Raw genomic sequence first — 18,025 nt, forward strand, 5'->3', positions numbered from 1 at the left:
TGAAACATTAAGATTTGAACAGATATGATGCATTCCCAACAGCAATATGAAAAGGTGGGCAGACATGTTTCCCTCAGCAGAAACCCAAATGTGGCATTTGTGTAAAATGAAGATTACAAGGCCCTAAAGAAGAGGGATTTTTGTTTGTTTGGTTGGTTTGGTTTTTCGAGATGGGGTTTCTCTGTGTAGCTTTGGAGCCTGTCCTGGAACTGTCCAGGCTGGCCTTGGTCTACTCACAGAGATCCACCTGCCTCTGCCTCCCAGGTGCTGGGATTAAAGGCGTGCGTCACAACCACTGGCAGAGAAGAGGGAATTCTAATACCATGGACCAGTCTTGAGGATGTGCTGAGTGAAATAAGCCTGCCACTGCATGTCAGTAACAAAGCATATCCTCAGCCTCTGCAAAAGCCTGGGTTCCATTCCCAGCACCAAAATAACAAGAACAAAGAAATACTGTGATTCCACATGCAGAGGTGTTCAAATTCAGGGACAAACAGGATAGCGGTAACCAGTGTCAGGGGAAAGGGGTGGAATGGGGATAATGGTCTACAGAGAACAGGGCTTCAGTTCTTAATTGCTTTTTATTTTTCATTCTTTTTCCAGCATTTATCTATTGACATTGAGTGGGAGAGTGCCTGCTGGGGATTGAACGCAGCACTTCACACATGCCAGGCAAGCTCTCTACCAACCAAGCTATGTCCCCAGACCTCAATTTCAGGGTTGGTTTTTCCCCTACTTATTTATTTAGTGAGAGAGAGAAAGAGAGAGAGAGAGAGAAAGAGAGAGAGAGAGAGAGAGAGTATGTGTGTGTGTGTGTGTGTGTGTAAAGGCAACTAGCAGAAATCTCGTCTCTCCTTCCTCCATGAAGATTCCAGGAGACAAATTCAGGTGGCCAGGCATGGCAACAGGCACCTTTACCAGAGTTTGCTTTGCAAGTGGAAAATGTTTCTGAAGATGGATGGTACTTGATGGCTACACAATAATGTTAATATAGCTCAGCCACTGAACTGCACACTTAAAACAGTGAATTTGTTATACATAATTTGATATTTAAATTTTATATTTTTAAAATAGAGAAAACTGTACAAAATAGCTTGATGTTAGTGTGGAAAAATCTGTCTGAACACATGCATGTCCAGGATATAAAGAGCTAGGCTATTTGGAGTCAGGGCCCAGCACCATTCTGAGCTGTTTTAAACTCAACATTAATGCACTGTTCTTTTTATTAAATGTATACATGTGTGTAGAAGCTGGAGCGATCAGTTGTCATCTGCAAGAACGACACCTACCTCCTCTCAGAAAAAGTCTCTCTTTGGCCTGGAGCTCACCAATTAGGCTAGATGGGCTAGCCAGTGAGCCCTGGAATGCTTTTGTCTTCTCCTCCATGGCACTGGAATTACAATTGCACAGCCATGCCAGGCTCTTTTGTACATGGGCCATGGGATCAATCCCATGTCCTCACAGTTACAATTCAAGTGCTTTGCCAACTGAACCATCTCCCCAGCCCTGAAGTATGATTTTGTTTGTTTGTTTTTGAGAAAGGGTTTCTTTGTGTAACATCCCTGGCTGTTCTGGAACTCACTTTCTCACTGTGTAGACCAGGCTGACCTCAAACTCAGAGATCCACCTGCCTCTGCCTTTCCAATCTGGGTTTAGAGGTGTACCCAGGCCCAGCATTTATTTTTTAACTATTCTCTTTTGAGATTTTATTATTTGTTTGTTTTTATTTATTTTATTTTTTGGTTTTTCAAGACAGGGTTTCTCTGTGTAACAGCCTTGGCTGTCCTGGAACTCACTGTAAACCAGGTTGGCCGTGAATTTACAGAGATCTGCCTGACTCTACTTCACGAGTGCTAGGATTAAAGAAGTGCACTACCACTACCCAGCTGAGATTTTATTTTTGTGTGTGGGTGTTTTGCCTGCATGAATATCATGTTTTCCATATAGGTACCGCATTGCACTGGATCTCCTGAGACTAGAATTACAGACAGTGAGTAGCTGCTATGAGAGTTTCCTGAAAGAACAGCCAGTGCTCTGAACTGCTAAGCCATCTCTAGCCCCATGGTTTATTTTATTTTTAATCATGTGTATTTATGTATATATGGTGTGTGTGTGTGTGTGTGTGTGTGTGTGTGTGTGTGTGTGTGTGTGTGTGAATACCATCAGTGGCAGTGGATTCCTGGGAGCTAAAGTTACAGGCAACTATGTGCTGCCTGACATGGGTACTGAGAAGTGAACTTGGATCCTTCTGGAAGAGAAATATATGCTCTTAACTGCTGAGCCATCTCTCCAGCCCCTAAATTAGGATTTTTATGAAGAATTCCTTTGCAAGTTATCGCAGACCTCAACAAGGTTCAAACATTCAGTCACCATCTGACTCAGTTTTTAATGGTAAGTAGTAAATTATGAAGAACAGGTTAACACTGATTACATGCCAGGTCTATGTTAAGCATTTTACATTCAGCCTCACAATCTTTCTTTTAAAATGCTGTTTTGGGGTATGGGGCACATGTGTGTCCAGAGTCCAGAAGAGGGCACCAGATTGTGATGGGACAAGGCAGTGCAGAGGTTCCTCCATCTTATATTTATTCTTCCTGAGGCCATTTCCAGGTTTAGCCAGAATCCCATGGAAAACTACCCAATTCAGTTCTAGGAATCAAAGCTCAAGATGTCCTAGCTAACTTATCTTAGCCTTTGTTAAAACTGCTTGTTTGTATAAAACCTCCTCCAGCTAACTGCTTATCTTAGCTTCTGTGAAAACTGCTTACTCTGCGGCTGCCAAGAGAGATGTCAAGATGAGGTCTCTGCCCTTAAAACCATGTTCTGAACACTCGGGGCCACACCTAGATCCATGAACACTTGGATGTAGTCCCAGCCAGCTGGAATAAAGACTTTCAACTGACTACACTGTGTCTGAATGATATCTCTGCTGATCATTATTCCCTGGAACTGGAGTTAAAGACAACTAGGAGCCACCTGACCTCAGTGCTGGGAATTGAACTCAGGTCCTCTGGAAGAGCAGTATGCATTCTTTTTGTTTTGTTTTGATTTAGTTTTTCAAGACAGGGTTTCTCTGTGTAGCTTTGGAGCCTATCCTGGCACTTGCTCTGGAGACCAGGCTGGCCTCGAACTCACAGAGATCCTCCTGCCTCTGCCTCCTAAGTGTTGGGATTAAAGGCATGCGCCACCAACGCCTGGCCGAGCAGTATGCATGCACTCTTAACCACTTAGCCCACTCTCTTTTGTGTGTCCTAATGGTTAAATTTGTTCTTTGACTATACCATACATGTATATGGTACAATCTGTTTACCCGCCCCTTGTCTCCTGCCTCTCCACTCTGCCATCCCTCCCACAGCTACCCCTCCTACATTCCTGCCTTTTGTTTTACTTTGTGACCCACTAATCAGCTTCACAGCTCTGTGAATTAAACAAAACCAGAGTTAAGTACCACAGGAGGTAAATCTTGTTTTGCTTCGGGTGCTGATGATAGAGCTCCTTCGTACAAAGCATACACAGTTACTGAACTACATTCCCAGTCCTTCAGTGGGATTTTAAGCCAAGAAGCCCATCTCCAGAGTCCCTGTGCATTTCAAAACACTACAACTCACACCTCAGAAAACAAATATGACAGCTCAGCAGGTACCCTCAACCACTGAGCCCACTCTCTAGCCCCTCAAACAGCCATGTTAACAAACACAGCAGCTAGTAGCTATTTAGTATAAAGCCTACTTTTTCTTAACTTCTGAAAGCCAAGCTACTCACTAGACAAGGTTTGTGGTCCCCTATATCCTCTTTTCAAGGAGTACCTTTTTTCTTTTGCCTTAGGCATTCATTGCTCACCTAAACCTCCACCTGTTTACATCCCACTCAGTTCTAAGAAGTTGGAAGCACTTGGTCATTAATACTAAACAGTGTTCTAAGGAGTAAAGCAGTGAGTATGACCACATAGAAGAGTGAGCAGAGCAGTCCTGAGGCAAGTTCAAGTCCATCTCCCTTTTTGAGAGGCAAAGTTGCCTCTGTAGACTTAAGAGAACAGTAGTAAAGTTATTCATGACAAGAATATAAAAAAATAAATTTAGAACTGCCACATACACAAAGGTCTGCATTATCTCTTTTTTTTTTCTTTTGTTATAAAACTAGGGTTAAAACACAAGGTCTCATGGCACTAAGCCCAATATTCTACCAATAAGCTACACTCCCAGCCCCCAAAGTCCCAGAATTCTTCATTCCCCCGCCCCCCCCCCACAGGGTTTCTCTGTGTAGCCCTAGCACTCTACAGACCAGGCTGGCCTCAAACTCACAGAGATCCTCCTCCCTATGCCTCCTGAGGTCTGTATAGGATTAAAGGCATGCACCAAACCACTGCCCAGCTAGAATTGTTATTTTGTGTGTGCATGTCTATGTGTGTATGTGAGTGCATACAGTGTGTGTAGAGATCAGAAGACAACTTTTGAGTCAGTTTTCCCCCTCCACCATGTGAGTCCCAAGGATCAAGCTTGGCTCACCCAGCTTGGTGAGAAGTGTGTTCCCTGTTTAGCTGCCTCACCAGCCCATACCCCAGAATTCTTCCTTTTCCCAGAGCTCGACAGTATAATAACATTATAATAATATAATAATATCGTACAAATGATATTACTCTTTATTTGCTAACTCCACTTCCTTCAGAATTTTATCTACATAAAAGGCATGGCTTGGGGTTGGGTTGGGGATTTAGCTCAGTGAATGCCCTGGGTTTGGTCCTAAGCTCAAAAAAAAAAAAAAAAAAAAAAAAAAAAGCCAAAATAACAAAAAGGCATGGCTTGCATCTTGCATCAGTTAGAGAGAATAAAGGAGGTTAGTTCAAATCTCTAAAACTAATCCCTCGTGTCTCTAGACATGTCCTAGTTTACATGTCTTATGGTAAGTTTTCAGATGCAAAGCACACATTTTTTATGGCATTTTATACCACAGGATGATATACTTTGTGGATGCAATCTACCCAAGTCGGAGAAGCACTAGTTCCATGGTATTCTCACCTGTCTGCAAGAATTTCATTTTTCTTCTTCCACTCTTCAATGGCAGAGTTGTCCTTTGCCTCCAGTTTCTGTTTCAAACTACTGATCTCTGATTCATAATAAGCTCGAAGATCTGCTATATGCCGTGCTTGCTTCTCCTTGAGGCTCTGCCTGATTCTGCCGATAAGAGGGAAAGACGTTCTTAGGACAGTGTATCCTCTACCCAGCAAGACATTCAAGTCACATGACTCAGAGCTAACTGAAAGGGGTGGACCTGTGGCAGCTAATCTTCACTGTCATCTTGACAGCAATCACCTAGGAGACACAGGTGTGTCTGTTACAGTGTTTCCAGAGAGGATTAACTGACCTTCCTGAAAGTAAGAAGGGCACCAGTCCATAGACTGGGGACCCAGACTAAATAAAAAGAACAAAGAAGATAAAGTGAACTGAGCATCAGTGTCATCTCTCTGTACCTCCTGATTGCAGACATGGTATGACCAGCTACCACATGCCTGCCACCCCGCCATCCCTACTTCTCATGGTGATGAACTGTGTCTCCTCAAACTGTGAGCCAAATAAACCCTTCCTTCCTTAAGATGCTTTTGCCAGGTATTTGGTCACAGTGATGAGAAAATAGTTACCACACACTCCAGTCATTCTCATAGCCAGAGTACAAACTGTTCCCGGAAAACACAACAGAAGCCCCATTAGCTCTAGACATAGAAGCATTCTGATTAGCTACCATTTACAGGGTGCTTCTGTCAGCACCTCTGCTTTATATTTTGAGACAGGGTCGCAATGTGTAGCCCTGATTGGCCTGGAACTCAATATGCAGACCAGGCTGGCCTTGAACTCACAGGGATCCACATGCCTCTACCTCAAAAGTACCAGGATTACAGGCATGTGCCACCATACCCGGCCTTTGTCAACATCTTATCTTTCACTTCAACACAGTTGTCAACATTGAAAAACACACACTAGTTATACGTCATTTGATATTTCACTATGGCCCAATAGAAAATCACTTTCATCATTCAATCAGACATCACAAGTCTATTAGCAGTATAAGCCAGTCGCTGAAATACATACTTAGACAACATCACAGGATCTTCCAAGGAAGTCAATGAAATGCATTCTGGGACACTGTTGGCTGTACCTGGAAGCTGGGACTGACTGACTGAGACAGAAGCCACTGTGAGAGTGTTTTCTTCGTCTACAGTTTTGACTGAGGTATCGTTGCTAGTGATGGTGTAGAGTGAAGGGATCGTGGAACTTGTCCTACTGTCCCTTTGGAATGCATGGTTTTTCCAAGTGTCCACAGGTGATGCATTCATAGTCGAAGGGTATTTGGGGAACCCAGATACCTGAGAAGCATTATGACTTGCTTGTGAAAACGAGTCAATGTCAGAGTGACTAGACAGGCTTGGCTCCAGAACAAAGTCTGGTGAAAAGGATATTCTGTCATCAACAGTATTCAAAAAGCCATGGGACCGAATCCCCGCAACCTGCTCCTTTGGCTTCATGTGTATGGTTGGATCCAGAGTCAGGGCCTAGAAATAAGATTGACAAGCATCAAGTTGAGGCCTTGGCATGCAAGCTGACTCAATGGCTGTCAGGAAAGTGGGCTTTAGTTCTCCAGGGCAGATGAGGCTAAAAAGAACATCCTACTGACAGTCAACAGATAACTGGGGTTGGAAACAAGGGTAAGGTCCCCCCTCAAGAAATTCTTGCTTTTACTTTGTTTTCTAGGATAGGACAGTGACAATCACTTTATCTCATTACTAGCATTAAATTTAAAGATGCAAAACAAAATCATTTAAATGGTATTATTAACAATGAAAAAATCTGACATCAAAATTGGCACCTTAAAAAAAATTCTGTGGAAGATTTTAAATCTAGACTGTTAAATTAATAACAGCTTTGAGGACCTTTCCAGTGATGTCTCCTTCAGAATGGAAACTTTCTTACCTCCTAACAGCAGGGATGAACGGGAAATTGGAACCTGGCAAGCAGTACACAAATACAATCCTAAGTGGTCCCTGACATGGTCTGTATCCCAACTGACAATGACAGCAGAAAACACTGGACCCTTGAAGAGGTGGGGCCCAGTAGAAGAAAGTTCAGTCACCAGGGGCATGTCCTTGAAGGACACTAGAACCCTGGTTTTTTTTCTCTCATTTTCTTTACTGCACAGCCTCCACTTCACAGAACAGTCTTTCTCTGTTCTGTCCATAACCTTCTTCAGCCTCACCACAAACCCAAAAGCAATTTGACCAAGTGACAATGGACTGAAACCTTGAAACCATGAGCCACAATAAGCTTCTTGTCCTTTACATTGTTTATTTTACACATTCTCTCACAGCAATGGAAAACTAATAGTCTCCCTGCTCAAAAGAACCAGTGTTTGAGGGCTGGAGAGGTGGCTCAGCAGTTAAGAGCACTGGCTGCTATTATAGAACCCTATCGTGTGTGGGCTTTTTTTTTTTTTTCTAATGTGTATGGGTGTTTTGCCTGCATATAAGACTGGGTACCACTGGCATCCTTGGTGCCCTTGTAGAGGCAACATCAGATCCCCTAGAACTGGAGTTACACAGTTATAAGTTGACATGTAGATGCTAGGAGTTATACCTGGTCCTCTGGAATAGTAGTCAGTACTCTGAGCCATCTTTCCAGCCAAAATTACTGTATTTTTAAAAATACCAAGTTTTAGCTGAGCAAAACCTGTAGCCCCAGAAAAGAACAAGGACAGTGGGGACAGGAAGATCAGGATAATCAAGGTCATGTTCAGCTACATACTGAGTGCCAGGCCAGAACAGACCATATGAGACCCTGTCTCAATAAAACAAGAACAGAGGCTGGCAAGATAGTTCCAAAGGTAAAAGTACTTGTTCTTATAGAGAACCAGGCTTCAGTTCCCAGAACCACATGACAGTTCACAACTACCCATAACCTTTTTGTGGCCTCCATAGGCCCCTAGAACCACAATGGCACAAAAAAGGCACAGTCATGCGTGCATTCTCTCTCTCTTTCTCTGTTTCTGTTTCTCTCTGTTTCTCTCTGTTTCTCTCTCTCTCTCTCTCTCTCTCTCTCTCTCTCTCTCTCTCTCACACACACACACACACACACACACACACAGGTATTTATAAGAACTTTAAATCTGTATTATGTTTATATATTTATTTATGTGTATATGTGTGTCCAGTCACAGGGATGTGCCAGGGCAACCTGAAAACTTAGTTCTCTCCTTCTACCATATGGGACCCAGAAAATGAATTCACGTTGTCAGGCTTGATGGCAGGTACCTTTACTTGCTGAGCCATCTTCCCAACCACCATGTGGTTTTGTTTTGTTTTTGTTTTTTATTATGTATACAACATTCTGCTTCCATGTATATCTGCACACCAGAAGAGGGCACCAGATCTCATAGCGGATGGTTGTGAGCCACCATGTGGTTGCTGGGAATTGAATTCAGGACCTCTGGAAGAGCAGTCAGTGCTCTTAACCTCTGAGCCATCTCTCCAGCCCTGTGTGCCACTACCCACCATGTGTTTTAAACTTGGGACTCCACTAAATCCCACAAAGACACCATTGATTTTTTGGTTGGGGGTGTGGACTAGGTCTCTCTGCTGCCTAGACTGGTCTCAAACTCTCAGATTATGTGATCTTCCCACTGTAGCCACCCAAGCAGTTAGCTAGTGCTACAGCATGCACTAATACACACAATTTACCAGAAATCAGTATCTGTGTATGTGTTCATGTTTGTGTGTGTGTGTGTGTGTGTGTGTGTGTGTGTGTGTGTGTGTGTGTGTAGGTGCACCCACGCGCACGCACGCTAGTGTATAAATCAAAGACAACCTCTGGTGTCATTCCTTAAGCATCTTCCACCTTTTGTTTGAGATAGGGTCTCTCACTGTGCTACAATTCTGTCAAGTAAGCTAGAATAGCTTATTTCCACACACAGCTTTTTTTTTTTTTTAATTTGAGTTTTATTTTATTTCTCTCACTGTTGTGTGTTTACTTTCTTGTCATATTTTCTTGTTTTTTTTTTTTTTGGGGGGGGTGGTGGTGTCTTTGTTGTGTTGGATGGACTGACCATCCTGCCCCAGAGACTGACTGACAGATGGACTGAGCCTGCTTGGCTCCAGCTTCTCTTTCCCAGAGCATTGTGAGGACTACATGCCACCACTCAAGGCTTTTCATAGACAGACTATGGGGATGAAACTCAGGGACTATCGTGACCGCAAGACAAACAATGTACTGACTAAGTTCTCTCCCCAGCCTGGATATCTGTTTGTTGTTGTGTTTTCTTGAGATAGAGTCTCACTATGTAGGCCAAGGTGGCTTCCAACTCACAGTGATCCACCTGCCTCAGCATACTCAGTGCTAAGACAAAGGAAATGTACTACTACTACACCTAGCTTAATTCCATTTTAAAGTGATCTTTTTAAGATTATATTGACAATGAGATGAGATATAATTGGAAAGTAAGTCTGACTCTCAATTCTATGCTTTCTCCAGCATTTCAGAAGTTGAAACAATGCAAAAATCTATGATGGCAAAGTTACCTACAATCATAAAACACAAGCACATACACACACAGGGTACTCTGCATTACCTGGCTTAGTGGCCTTTCTGGGGAGGACGGTACAAACGTCTTCTCCAAAGTTTCAGGCAAAGAGTGATACATGTCCTTCTCCTCCAACTTCCAGTAAGTCAGCCCTAATGTGCAAAACAGAGAACAGAAAGGAGTAAGGAAAGGTTCTAAACAGACAATTCCATCACGGGTCAGTGACAGGGCTCAGCAGACTAAAGATTCTTGCTTCCAAGGCTAATGACCTGAGTTCTAGCCCAGGAATTCACATGATGGAAGGAAAGAACTCCATATATGTCTTTTTTTTTTTTTTTTTTTTTTTTTTTTTTTTTTTTTGTTTTTCGAGACAGGGTTTCCCTGTGGCTTTGGAGGCTGTCCTGGAACTAGCTCTTGTAGACCAGGCTAGTCTCGAACTCACAGTGATCCACCTGCCTCTGCCTCCCGAGTGCTGGGATTAAAGGCATGCGCCACCACCACCCAGCCCATATATGTTTTGTACCCCTCTCCCAAATAAATAAATAAATAAATGTAATAAAAAAAGTTTCAAAAATATAAACAACTAAAATTAGTAATAGCTAAAAATGTCTTTTAAAGAGAATTTTATTTACAAATACAGACTTCCACATAATCAATAGACAGAGTTCAAATTCTCCATTAATTCTGGGTATAGTGACATACATTTGTAATTCTAGCACTTAGAAGGCAGAGGCAAGAGAGTCACCATAAATCTGAAGATAGCCTATTCTACATAGTGAGTTCCAGGCCAGCCAAGGCTACATAGTGAGACTGTCTCAAAAGAATTTAGAGAGTTCCTAACAACCAACACCCTCAACGAGACTAACCTCAACGAGCATGCACACGCATGTGCTTGTGTGCCCCCACATGCATGAACATGCATGTATCAGAACACCCATACCCACTCAAAGGAGTAGGGCTAAGGATGCAGATCAGCTGGGACAGTGCTTGTCTAGCATGCATGAAGCCCTGAGCTCTGGAACTAGAGTAGCATAAAGCCGGCATGCTGGCACACTGCTGGAATCCCAGCACTTGGAGAGGGAGAGGAAGGAGGAACTGGAGTTCAAGTCCTCATCAGTTAAATAGCAACTGGGCCACCTGGACTACATAAGACCTTTTCAGAAAGAAACAAGGTTCACATAAAAGGAGGGGTTCTGGGGACAGGATAGTGAGGGCTGGTTCAGTGAGAGAGCAACTCCTAGGAAGAGTTTCTCCCACCAGTAGGAAACATTTGTGTGGAGGAGGCAGCCAGGCAAAGTCTTGAACCTCTGGCAAAAGTGAGCAGAGTCTCCCCACAAGGAGGAGTGGCAATCAGCTCCATCCTACTGAGCCATGTGGGGTTCTGTAAGGATGCTGGCAGCTATTCTGAGGATATGGGAACCCTGGCAGAGTTTTGAGTGAAGGAGTCCCATGTACAGAAGAAGCACTTGGGCTATTATGTTGCCAACAGACTGAAGGCTGAGGTCCGAATGATGGCAGGGAGGCAGGTCAGAAGGTGACCGACAGGGAGTTGCACAGCTGTGGGAGCAGTGGAAACAGGAAGAGATGGTTAATTCCAGCTTCTGTTCAATCAAAGTTAAGTCAAACTGGTAAGTGGACATGCCATATGAGAAAGGGTGCTAAAATAGGCAAGTCGCACATAAAGCCAGGAAGACAGAACAGCTGGCCATGGCTTGCAGAGGGGTTGAACTCTTGTGGAACAACAGAAAATGGCTGTGATGATTTCTGCAGCTGTCTAGAACCATTGTGGAGATGCTGTTTCATCCTATTCTTGTGGAATTTGTAACACAAACCAAGGCAAATGGGAAAGTTGTGGAAAGGGAGGATAGGCCGCACATGGTGCCTTTGGAAAAGTCAGGTACTGCTCACACTTCTCATATCACAATGGGAAATGAAAACAAGCTGGGGGTAAAATAAACTAAGTTCAGGGGTTGGAGAGAGAGCTTGGTAGATAAGAGCACTTGATGCTCTTCCAGAGGACCCAGGCTCAATTCCCAGCACTCGAATAGTGGCTCACAGCTGTAATTTCAGGTCAGAGAATTCAACACCCTTTTCTGGCCTCCCAGGGTACCAGGCACGGACATAGTGCATGGTCACATGTGTGAGCAAAACACTCATATACATAAATTAAAATAAAGATTAGAATTTTTATTTTAAATTTAAGTTTCAGACCATATGCTGGCACACGCCTTTAAAACTAGCACTAGGGAGGCAGAAGCAGGAGGCTCTCTGAGTTAAAGGCCAGACTAGTCTACATATTGAGTTCCAAGACAGTCAAGACTATATAGTGAGACCTGTCTCAAAACAAATTTAATAGAGGGGGGCTGGAGAGATGGCTCAGTGATTAAGAGCACTGACTGCTCTTCAGGAGGACCAGGGTTCAATTCCCAGCACCCACATCTCAGCTCACAGCTGTCTAACTCCAGTTCCAGGGAATCCGACATCCATGGCAAAACACCAATGCACATATAATTTTAAAAATTAATTAATTTTTTAAAAATGTAAAAGATAATTTAAGTTTCATACCTGTTCCTGAATCAGACATGCAAGAACTTGGGCTTTCAGTTGGTTTACTGAGGTAAAAGGCACAAGGATGAGTGGCGGCAGCAGAAAGGTTGGACTGCAAGAGAGGACAGAGTATAATTGGTGGGCAGCTAAATGCATTAGGCACACACTGCTGACCCAGGAGTACACCAACAGTGTGGGCTGCTTCTTCACTGCACCATCTGTCAAAGCTCTTTTTTTTGGTCATGGTGGAGCTAGAGGATTGTTACAAGGAACTAGAAAGCAGAGGGCAAGCGTGATCTGAGTTCAGAACTGAACTGTATTTACAGTCTGATATCGATTTCTCACAGTAATTTGAAAAATCTAGAATTAGTCACTTAGTAAAAAAATTAGCCGGGCGTTGGTTGCCTTTAATTCCAGCACTAGGGAGGCAGAGGCAGGAGGATCTCTGTGAGTTGGAGACCAGCATGGTCTACAGAGTGAGTGCCAGGACAGCCTCCAAAGCCACAGAGAAACCCTGACTTGAAAGAACCAAAAAAGAAACACACACACACAAATCAAAATGAACCTCAAATAATAAATTACTTTTGAGTTGTTTGTGAATAACATTAAACCCAGGCTCACTAGGCAAAATGCTCTACCACTAAGTGACAATCTAGCCCTTCTTTCTGTTTCTTTGAGATAGGGCCTTGCTATGTAGCCCAGGATGACCTAAAATTAAAATTCATCATCTCCACACCCCCAATAACAAATTCCTTTCTGAGTTTGTTGGTGCTAGAGATCAAACCCAGGTCACTGAACATGCTAGAAACACACTTTGCCATAAGCTACATTCCTTAGCCATTGGCTTGGGGGTTCTAATTTTTTTGGTTGTTTGTTTTTTGGTTTTTTGTTTGTTTGTTTGTTTTTCGAGACAGGGTTTCTCTGTGTAGCTTTGGAGCCTATCCTGGCACTCGCTCTGGAGACCAGGCTGGCCTTGAACTCACAGAGATCCACCTGCCTCTGCCTCCCAAGTGATGTAATTAAAGGCTTGAACCACCAATGCCTGGCTGGGGTTTTAATTTTTTATCATCACCATCATTATATGTTTGGGTATTTTGCCTGCCTGTTTGCCTGTGTACCACTTCTGTGCTTGGTGCCCATGGATCCCAGAAGATGGTATCTGGTCACCTGAGTCTAAAGTTACAGATGAGCCATGAATGTTGGGAATTGAACCCAGATCCTCTAGAAGAACAGCTTGTGCTCTTAACCACTGAGCCATCTCTCCAGCCCCCAGTCCTTGGTTTTTTGATACAGGGTCTTACTACATAGCCCAAGCTGGTCTAGAGTTCACTATGAAGTCCAGACTGGCTTTGGATTCATTGTCATCCTGCCCTCTAGTCCCTAAGTGCTAGGATTGCAGGTGTATACCACCAAGCTCTCAGCCTGTTACTTCTCATATACAAACAGTGGCTGCTAGTTCCAAAAGTGCTTATTACCCATGCTAATTAAAAAACAAGGAGGCAGAGGCAGGTGGATCTCTGTGAGTTCGAGACCAGCCTGGTCTACAAGAGCTAGTTCCAAAACGGCCTCCAAAGCCACAGAGAAACCCTGTCTCGAAAAAACAAAAAGCAAAAAACAAAAAACAAAAAACAAAGGACCAAACAAACAAACAAACAAAAACAAAACAAGGTGTTGAAGAGGTGGCTAAGAGTTAGGAGCAAGTACTTCTCTTGCAAAGGACTCTGGCTCAGTTCACAGCCCTCACTCACATCAGATGATTCACAACCACCTCTAACTCCTCCAGCTTCAGGGGATCCAATGCCATCTTCTGCCCTCCATAGGTGCCTACAGGTACAGGAACACACACACACACACACACACACACACACACACTTTCCTGGAATGGACATAGCACAGTGGAATGCTTGCTGCACACAAACGGCCTTTGTTGGTTTCATGATCACCACTACAAAGAAAAGAAAAGCTATCTCAAACAGAGATGTGTAGCAGGGGCATTTCTCTCTCTCTCTCTCTCTCTCTCTCTCTCTCTCTCTCTCTCTCTCTCTTTCTTCTTCTTCTTCTTCTTCTTCTTCTTCTTCTTCTTCTTCTTCTTCTTCTTCTTCTTCTTCTTCTTCTTCTTCTTCTCTTTTATTTCTGGTTTTTCGAAACAGAATTTCTCTGTGTATCTCAGGCAGTCCTAGAACTAGCAAGTCAGTTATCTGCCAGCCTCTGCCTCCAGAATGCTGGGATTAAAGGTACATGCCACCACACTCCGCAACACTTTCCTCGATTCTTACTAGGTGCTCCTCCTTTCCATCCTCCATAAGCCAGAGGAGCTGGGCAGCACTTTATTGGAAGGAACAAGCTAATCTCAAGTCTGCTGCAAAGGGTACCACTCCACCTCTTTCTACCCTAAGTCACCATTTGTTTCTTAGAACACTTGACTGTTCCAGTCTGGGAAAGCGATGATTGAGGACCAAGTCAAATACTCCCAAGTAAAATATTTAGACCTCATACTGCTAAGGTTCGATATTCAGGCCAAGAGCAAATGCACTCCATGCACTAGAATGCTGCTATACACAACAGCTGACTGCAAGCTCTCTGGGCAAATGAAACTCCCCTCCCCACACCCACACTACCTTAAAAGGACATCCACTGAAGAAAAGGGCCACTTGAAATAAAGTAATAGCATGATTCAACAAAAGTGATCTAAACATAAGCGCTCTTCGACAAAGATGCTGGCCTAAGCCCAGCTCAAGGACCTACTGAGAAGTATAACCTAACAGCCCAACAAAGAAACCCAAGTGCATGAAATGGAAACAAAGGACCAAAGAAACAAAGAACAACTTAGCCCTGGAAAATGCTTGTGTCAAACAATCCACAAAGTCAAGACAGACTTCAAAGTAGCTATTTACCAGAATAACCAGCACTTTGCAAGAGAAAAAGCCCATCAGAGGAGAATTCTGCTAAGCAGTCCTATTGTGGGATGAAACTGAAAACACTGGGCACAGAGAAAAGCTCAAGTAAAGTTCCAACTTCTGTGAATCCAGAATTCTCCAACAAAGAAATGCATTAGGTATGTCATCCCTAGTCATTGGCCAGTATCACCTCAAAATCACTTAAAGTTCAGTGACACCAAAGAAACTTAGTTTCCCCAAATGATTTAATGCCAAACACATCCTCCATAAGAAACAATTAACATTGCCCACGGTATGGTAGAAGAAACCACCCCTCCTTTGGCTACCCTGCTGGCACTCAGGGTAGATTAGCTGCAAGGAGTTCAAGGGTGGTGGCTGCTGGTCTGATTCTCTGTAGACCTGATGAGGACAACCGGACAAATCTATTCCAGACACACCACATAACCAAATCACCCTGGGACTACCTTTTAGAGGCTATTACACACCACACCAATACCCATGAATATAAAACTCTGCAACAGGCAGACCCATAACCCCAGAAGTCAGAACACCTAACACAAGCAGCCAACATGAGTGCACTTTTAAATCTCAGGTGACTCCAACATACAGTGAAGTCTGGGAACCATGAGGCAACACCAAATACAGAGTGAGTCACAAACATAGATCTCTATGAGAACCCACCGACTCCACCAGGAGTAAAACCACAAACCAGCAGCAGAAAAGTCTTGGGGCTGAAGGTGTGGCAGGAGACAGGCACTCAACATGTACACACACAGAGAAGGAGGGTGGGCATGATACAGGGCTTATGTACCCAAGGAACCCTAGAAGTCAGAAGGCAGAGACAGGAGGATCACAAGTTGGAGGCCAGCCAGATCTATATAGGGAGACCCTATCTCTGTGTGTGGGGGGGGGGGGTGGAGAGTGAGATGGCATTTCAGTGTTAAGTTTTACAAAACAGAAGAAACTATTATGTAGGAGAATGTTCTCACTTTATGTCAAACAACCACAAAGAAAGTAGCAATTTTCTAACCTAATCTCCAAATAGTTTCAGACTACCATTCCAAAAAAATGATACCCCACTATTGGTGGCACGGTAGCTCAAAGTGAGAGCCTGATTCCAGAACACTAATGGGCCTTTCCAGACCACACTGCAGGGAGAACATCTGTGGTTCATGAAGCTTCACCTTCACCCCCTTCCTCTTCAACACCAACCTGGAGAGTTCCACGAACTATAACATTAGGAAGCCTACACAGTACAAGCTGAAAGAGAAAATGTATCAAATGTGGTGCCTCAAACACTGAGGCAAGAGGATTAATATACATTCAATGTTACCTGGGCTACAGTGTGGCACTGTGCCTCAAAAAAAGAAAGGGGGGCACAGCTAAAAGAGAACAAACAGTTCCTTTAAAAGTCTGAGGGAAGCCGGGCATGGTGGTGCACACCTTTAATCTCAGCACTCAGAAAGCAGAGACATGTGGATCACTGTGAGTTCCAGGCCAGCCTGGTCAACATAGTGAGTTCCAGCCAGCCTGGTCTACATACTGAGTTTTAGCCAGCCTGGTCAACATAGTGAGTTCCAGCTAGCCAGGGCTACACAATGAGACCCAGTCTCAAAAAATAAAACTAAAATTTAAAATTTAAAAAAAGGCCAAGGGAGAATACAGGTGCTTTTTGCCGTGCCTGACAACCTGAGTTCCATCTCCAGAGCCTGATTCTCCTAAGCTGTCCACTGACTTTCACATGGGGGCTTAGTGTATACACTCACACCCAAGTAAATAAAAAGTAAGTAAGTAGATAAATGCAAAAACAAAAATCAAGACTGAGGAACATAAACCAGGCGTTGGTGGCACAAGCCTTTAATCCCAGCACTCGGGAGGCAGAGGCAGGCAGATCTCTGTGAGTTCGAGGCCAGCCTGGTCTACAGAGCGAGTGCCAGGATAGGCTCCAAAACAATACAGAGAAACACTGTCTCAAAAACAAACAAACAAAAAAGACTGAGGAAATATAACTTTTTTATTAGACATTTTCCCTAAGATAATAGCAAGCCCATGTTCATGATGATCAGGACACACCCCATTCCAAAGGCACTAAGCCTCTCAGCTTGTTCAAGAACTTATTTTGGAACCTGCATGTATGGCACTAAGCAGTGCTATCCCATTAGAGTTTAGGCCATGGTGGCATCACACACATACTGCAACTTGGTGTCTATGACCCTTTAATAAATGGAGTTACTGGGTCAGCAAAATCTCCACAGAGTGTAAACATTTCATCTTGCTACCTACCAAAATCCTGCTAATCAGGAAGCTGGCAGTCAGGTGGAGGAGGCAGCCTGGGCTATATAGCAAACCCAGCCACAAGAAAATGAATTTAATCTATTACCAATTTGCAATTCAGATTATAAAATCAGAATTGTCCAAATTTCAGCAATCCTAAGAAAGGTATTTCAAAGTACTTGGCACACACAGTACTACTTGTTGCAACGTACTAATATATGCTAGTTGAACGTCTACTTTGCTGTGCTGGAGAACAATACTAGAGGCTCATGTGCACACATCAGACAAGTACTCTACCACTGCGCTATGCCCGAGTCAAAGTTTTTAATTTGGGGCTGGAGAGATGGCTCAGCAGTTAAGAGACCTGGCTGTTCTTCCAGAGGACCCGGGTTCAATTCCCAGTACCCACATGGCAGCTCACAACTGTCTGTAACTCCAGTGCCAGGGTATCTGACATCCTCACACAGAGTATATACAAGCAAAACCCCAGTGTACATTAAATAAATAAATAAATAAATAAATAAATGTTTTTTTAAAGAAGCTTTTAATTTGTTTATTTACTTTTGGTTTTTCAGGACAGGGTTTCTCTATATAGCTTTGGCTGTCTTGGAACTCAGTCTGTAGACCAGACTGGCCTGGAACTCAGAGATCCGCCTGCCTCTACTTCCTGAGTGCTAGAATTAAAGGTGTGTACCACCACCACCCAGCAAACTGGTATTTTTGTTTTGTTTTTTTTTTTAAGATTT

At 43.5% G+C, this 18,025-nt stretch overlaps 1 protein-coding gene across 7 annotated transcripts in view; it reads right to left on the reverse strand.

The window, feature by feature from the left end:
* Positions 1-18,025, reverse strand: part of Mphosph9 (M-phase phosphoprotein 9) — a 68,560-nt gene that overhangs the window by 36,276 nt on the left and 14,259 nt on the right. For all 7 annotated transcript variants that reach the window (XM_027413938.2, XM_027413937.2, XM_027413934.2 and 4 more), the window contains 4 exons: positions 12,127-12,220; positions 9,610-9,713; positions 6,084-6,544; positions 5,016-5,171 (listed from right to left, as the gene is read on the reverse strand). In XM_027413938.2, coding sequence (XP_027269739.1) covers positions 5,016-5,171; positions 6,084-6,544; positions 9,610-9,713; positions 12,127-12,220 — 815 coding nt within the window. The remainder of the gene's footprint in view (positions 1-5,015; positions 5,172-6,083; positions 6,545-9,609; positions 9,714-12,126; positions 12,221-18,025) is intronic.

Source organism: Cricetulus griseus, chromosome 4 (genome assembly GCF_003668045.3).
Source record: "Cricetulus griseus strain 17A/GY chromosome 4, alternate assembly CriGri-PICRH-1.0, whole genome shotgun sequence".
Lineage (NCBI taxonomy): Eukaryota > Metazoa > Chordata > Mammalia > Rodentia > Cricetidae > Cricetulus > Cricetulus griseus.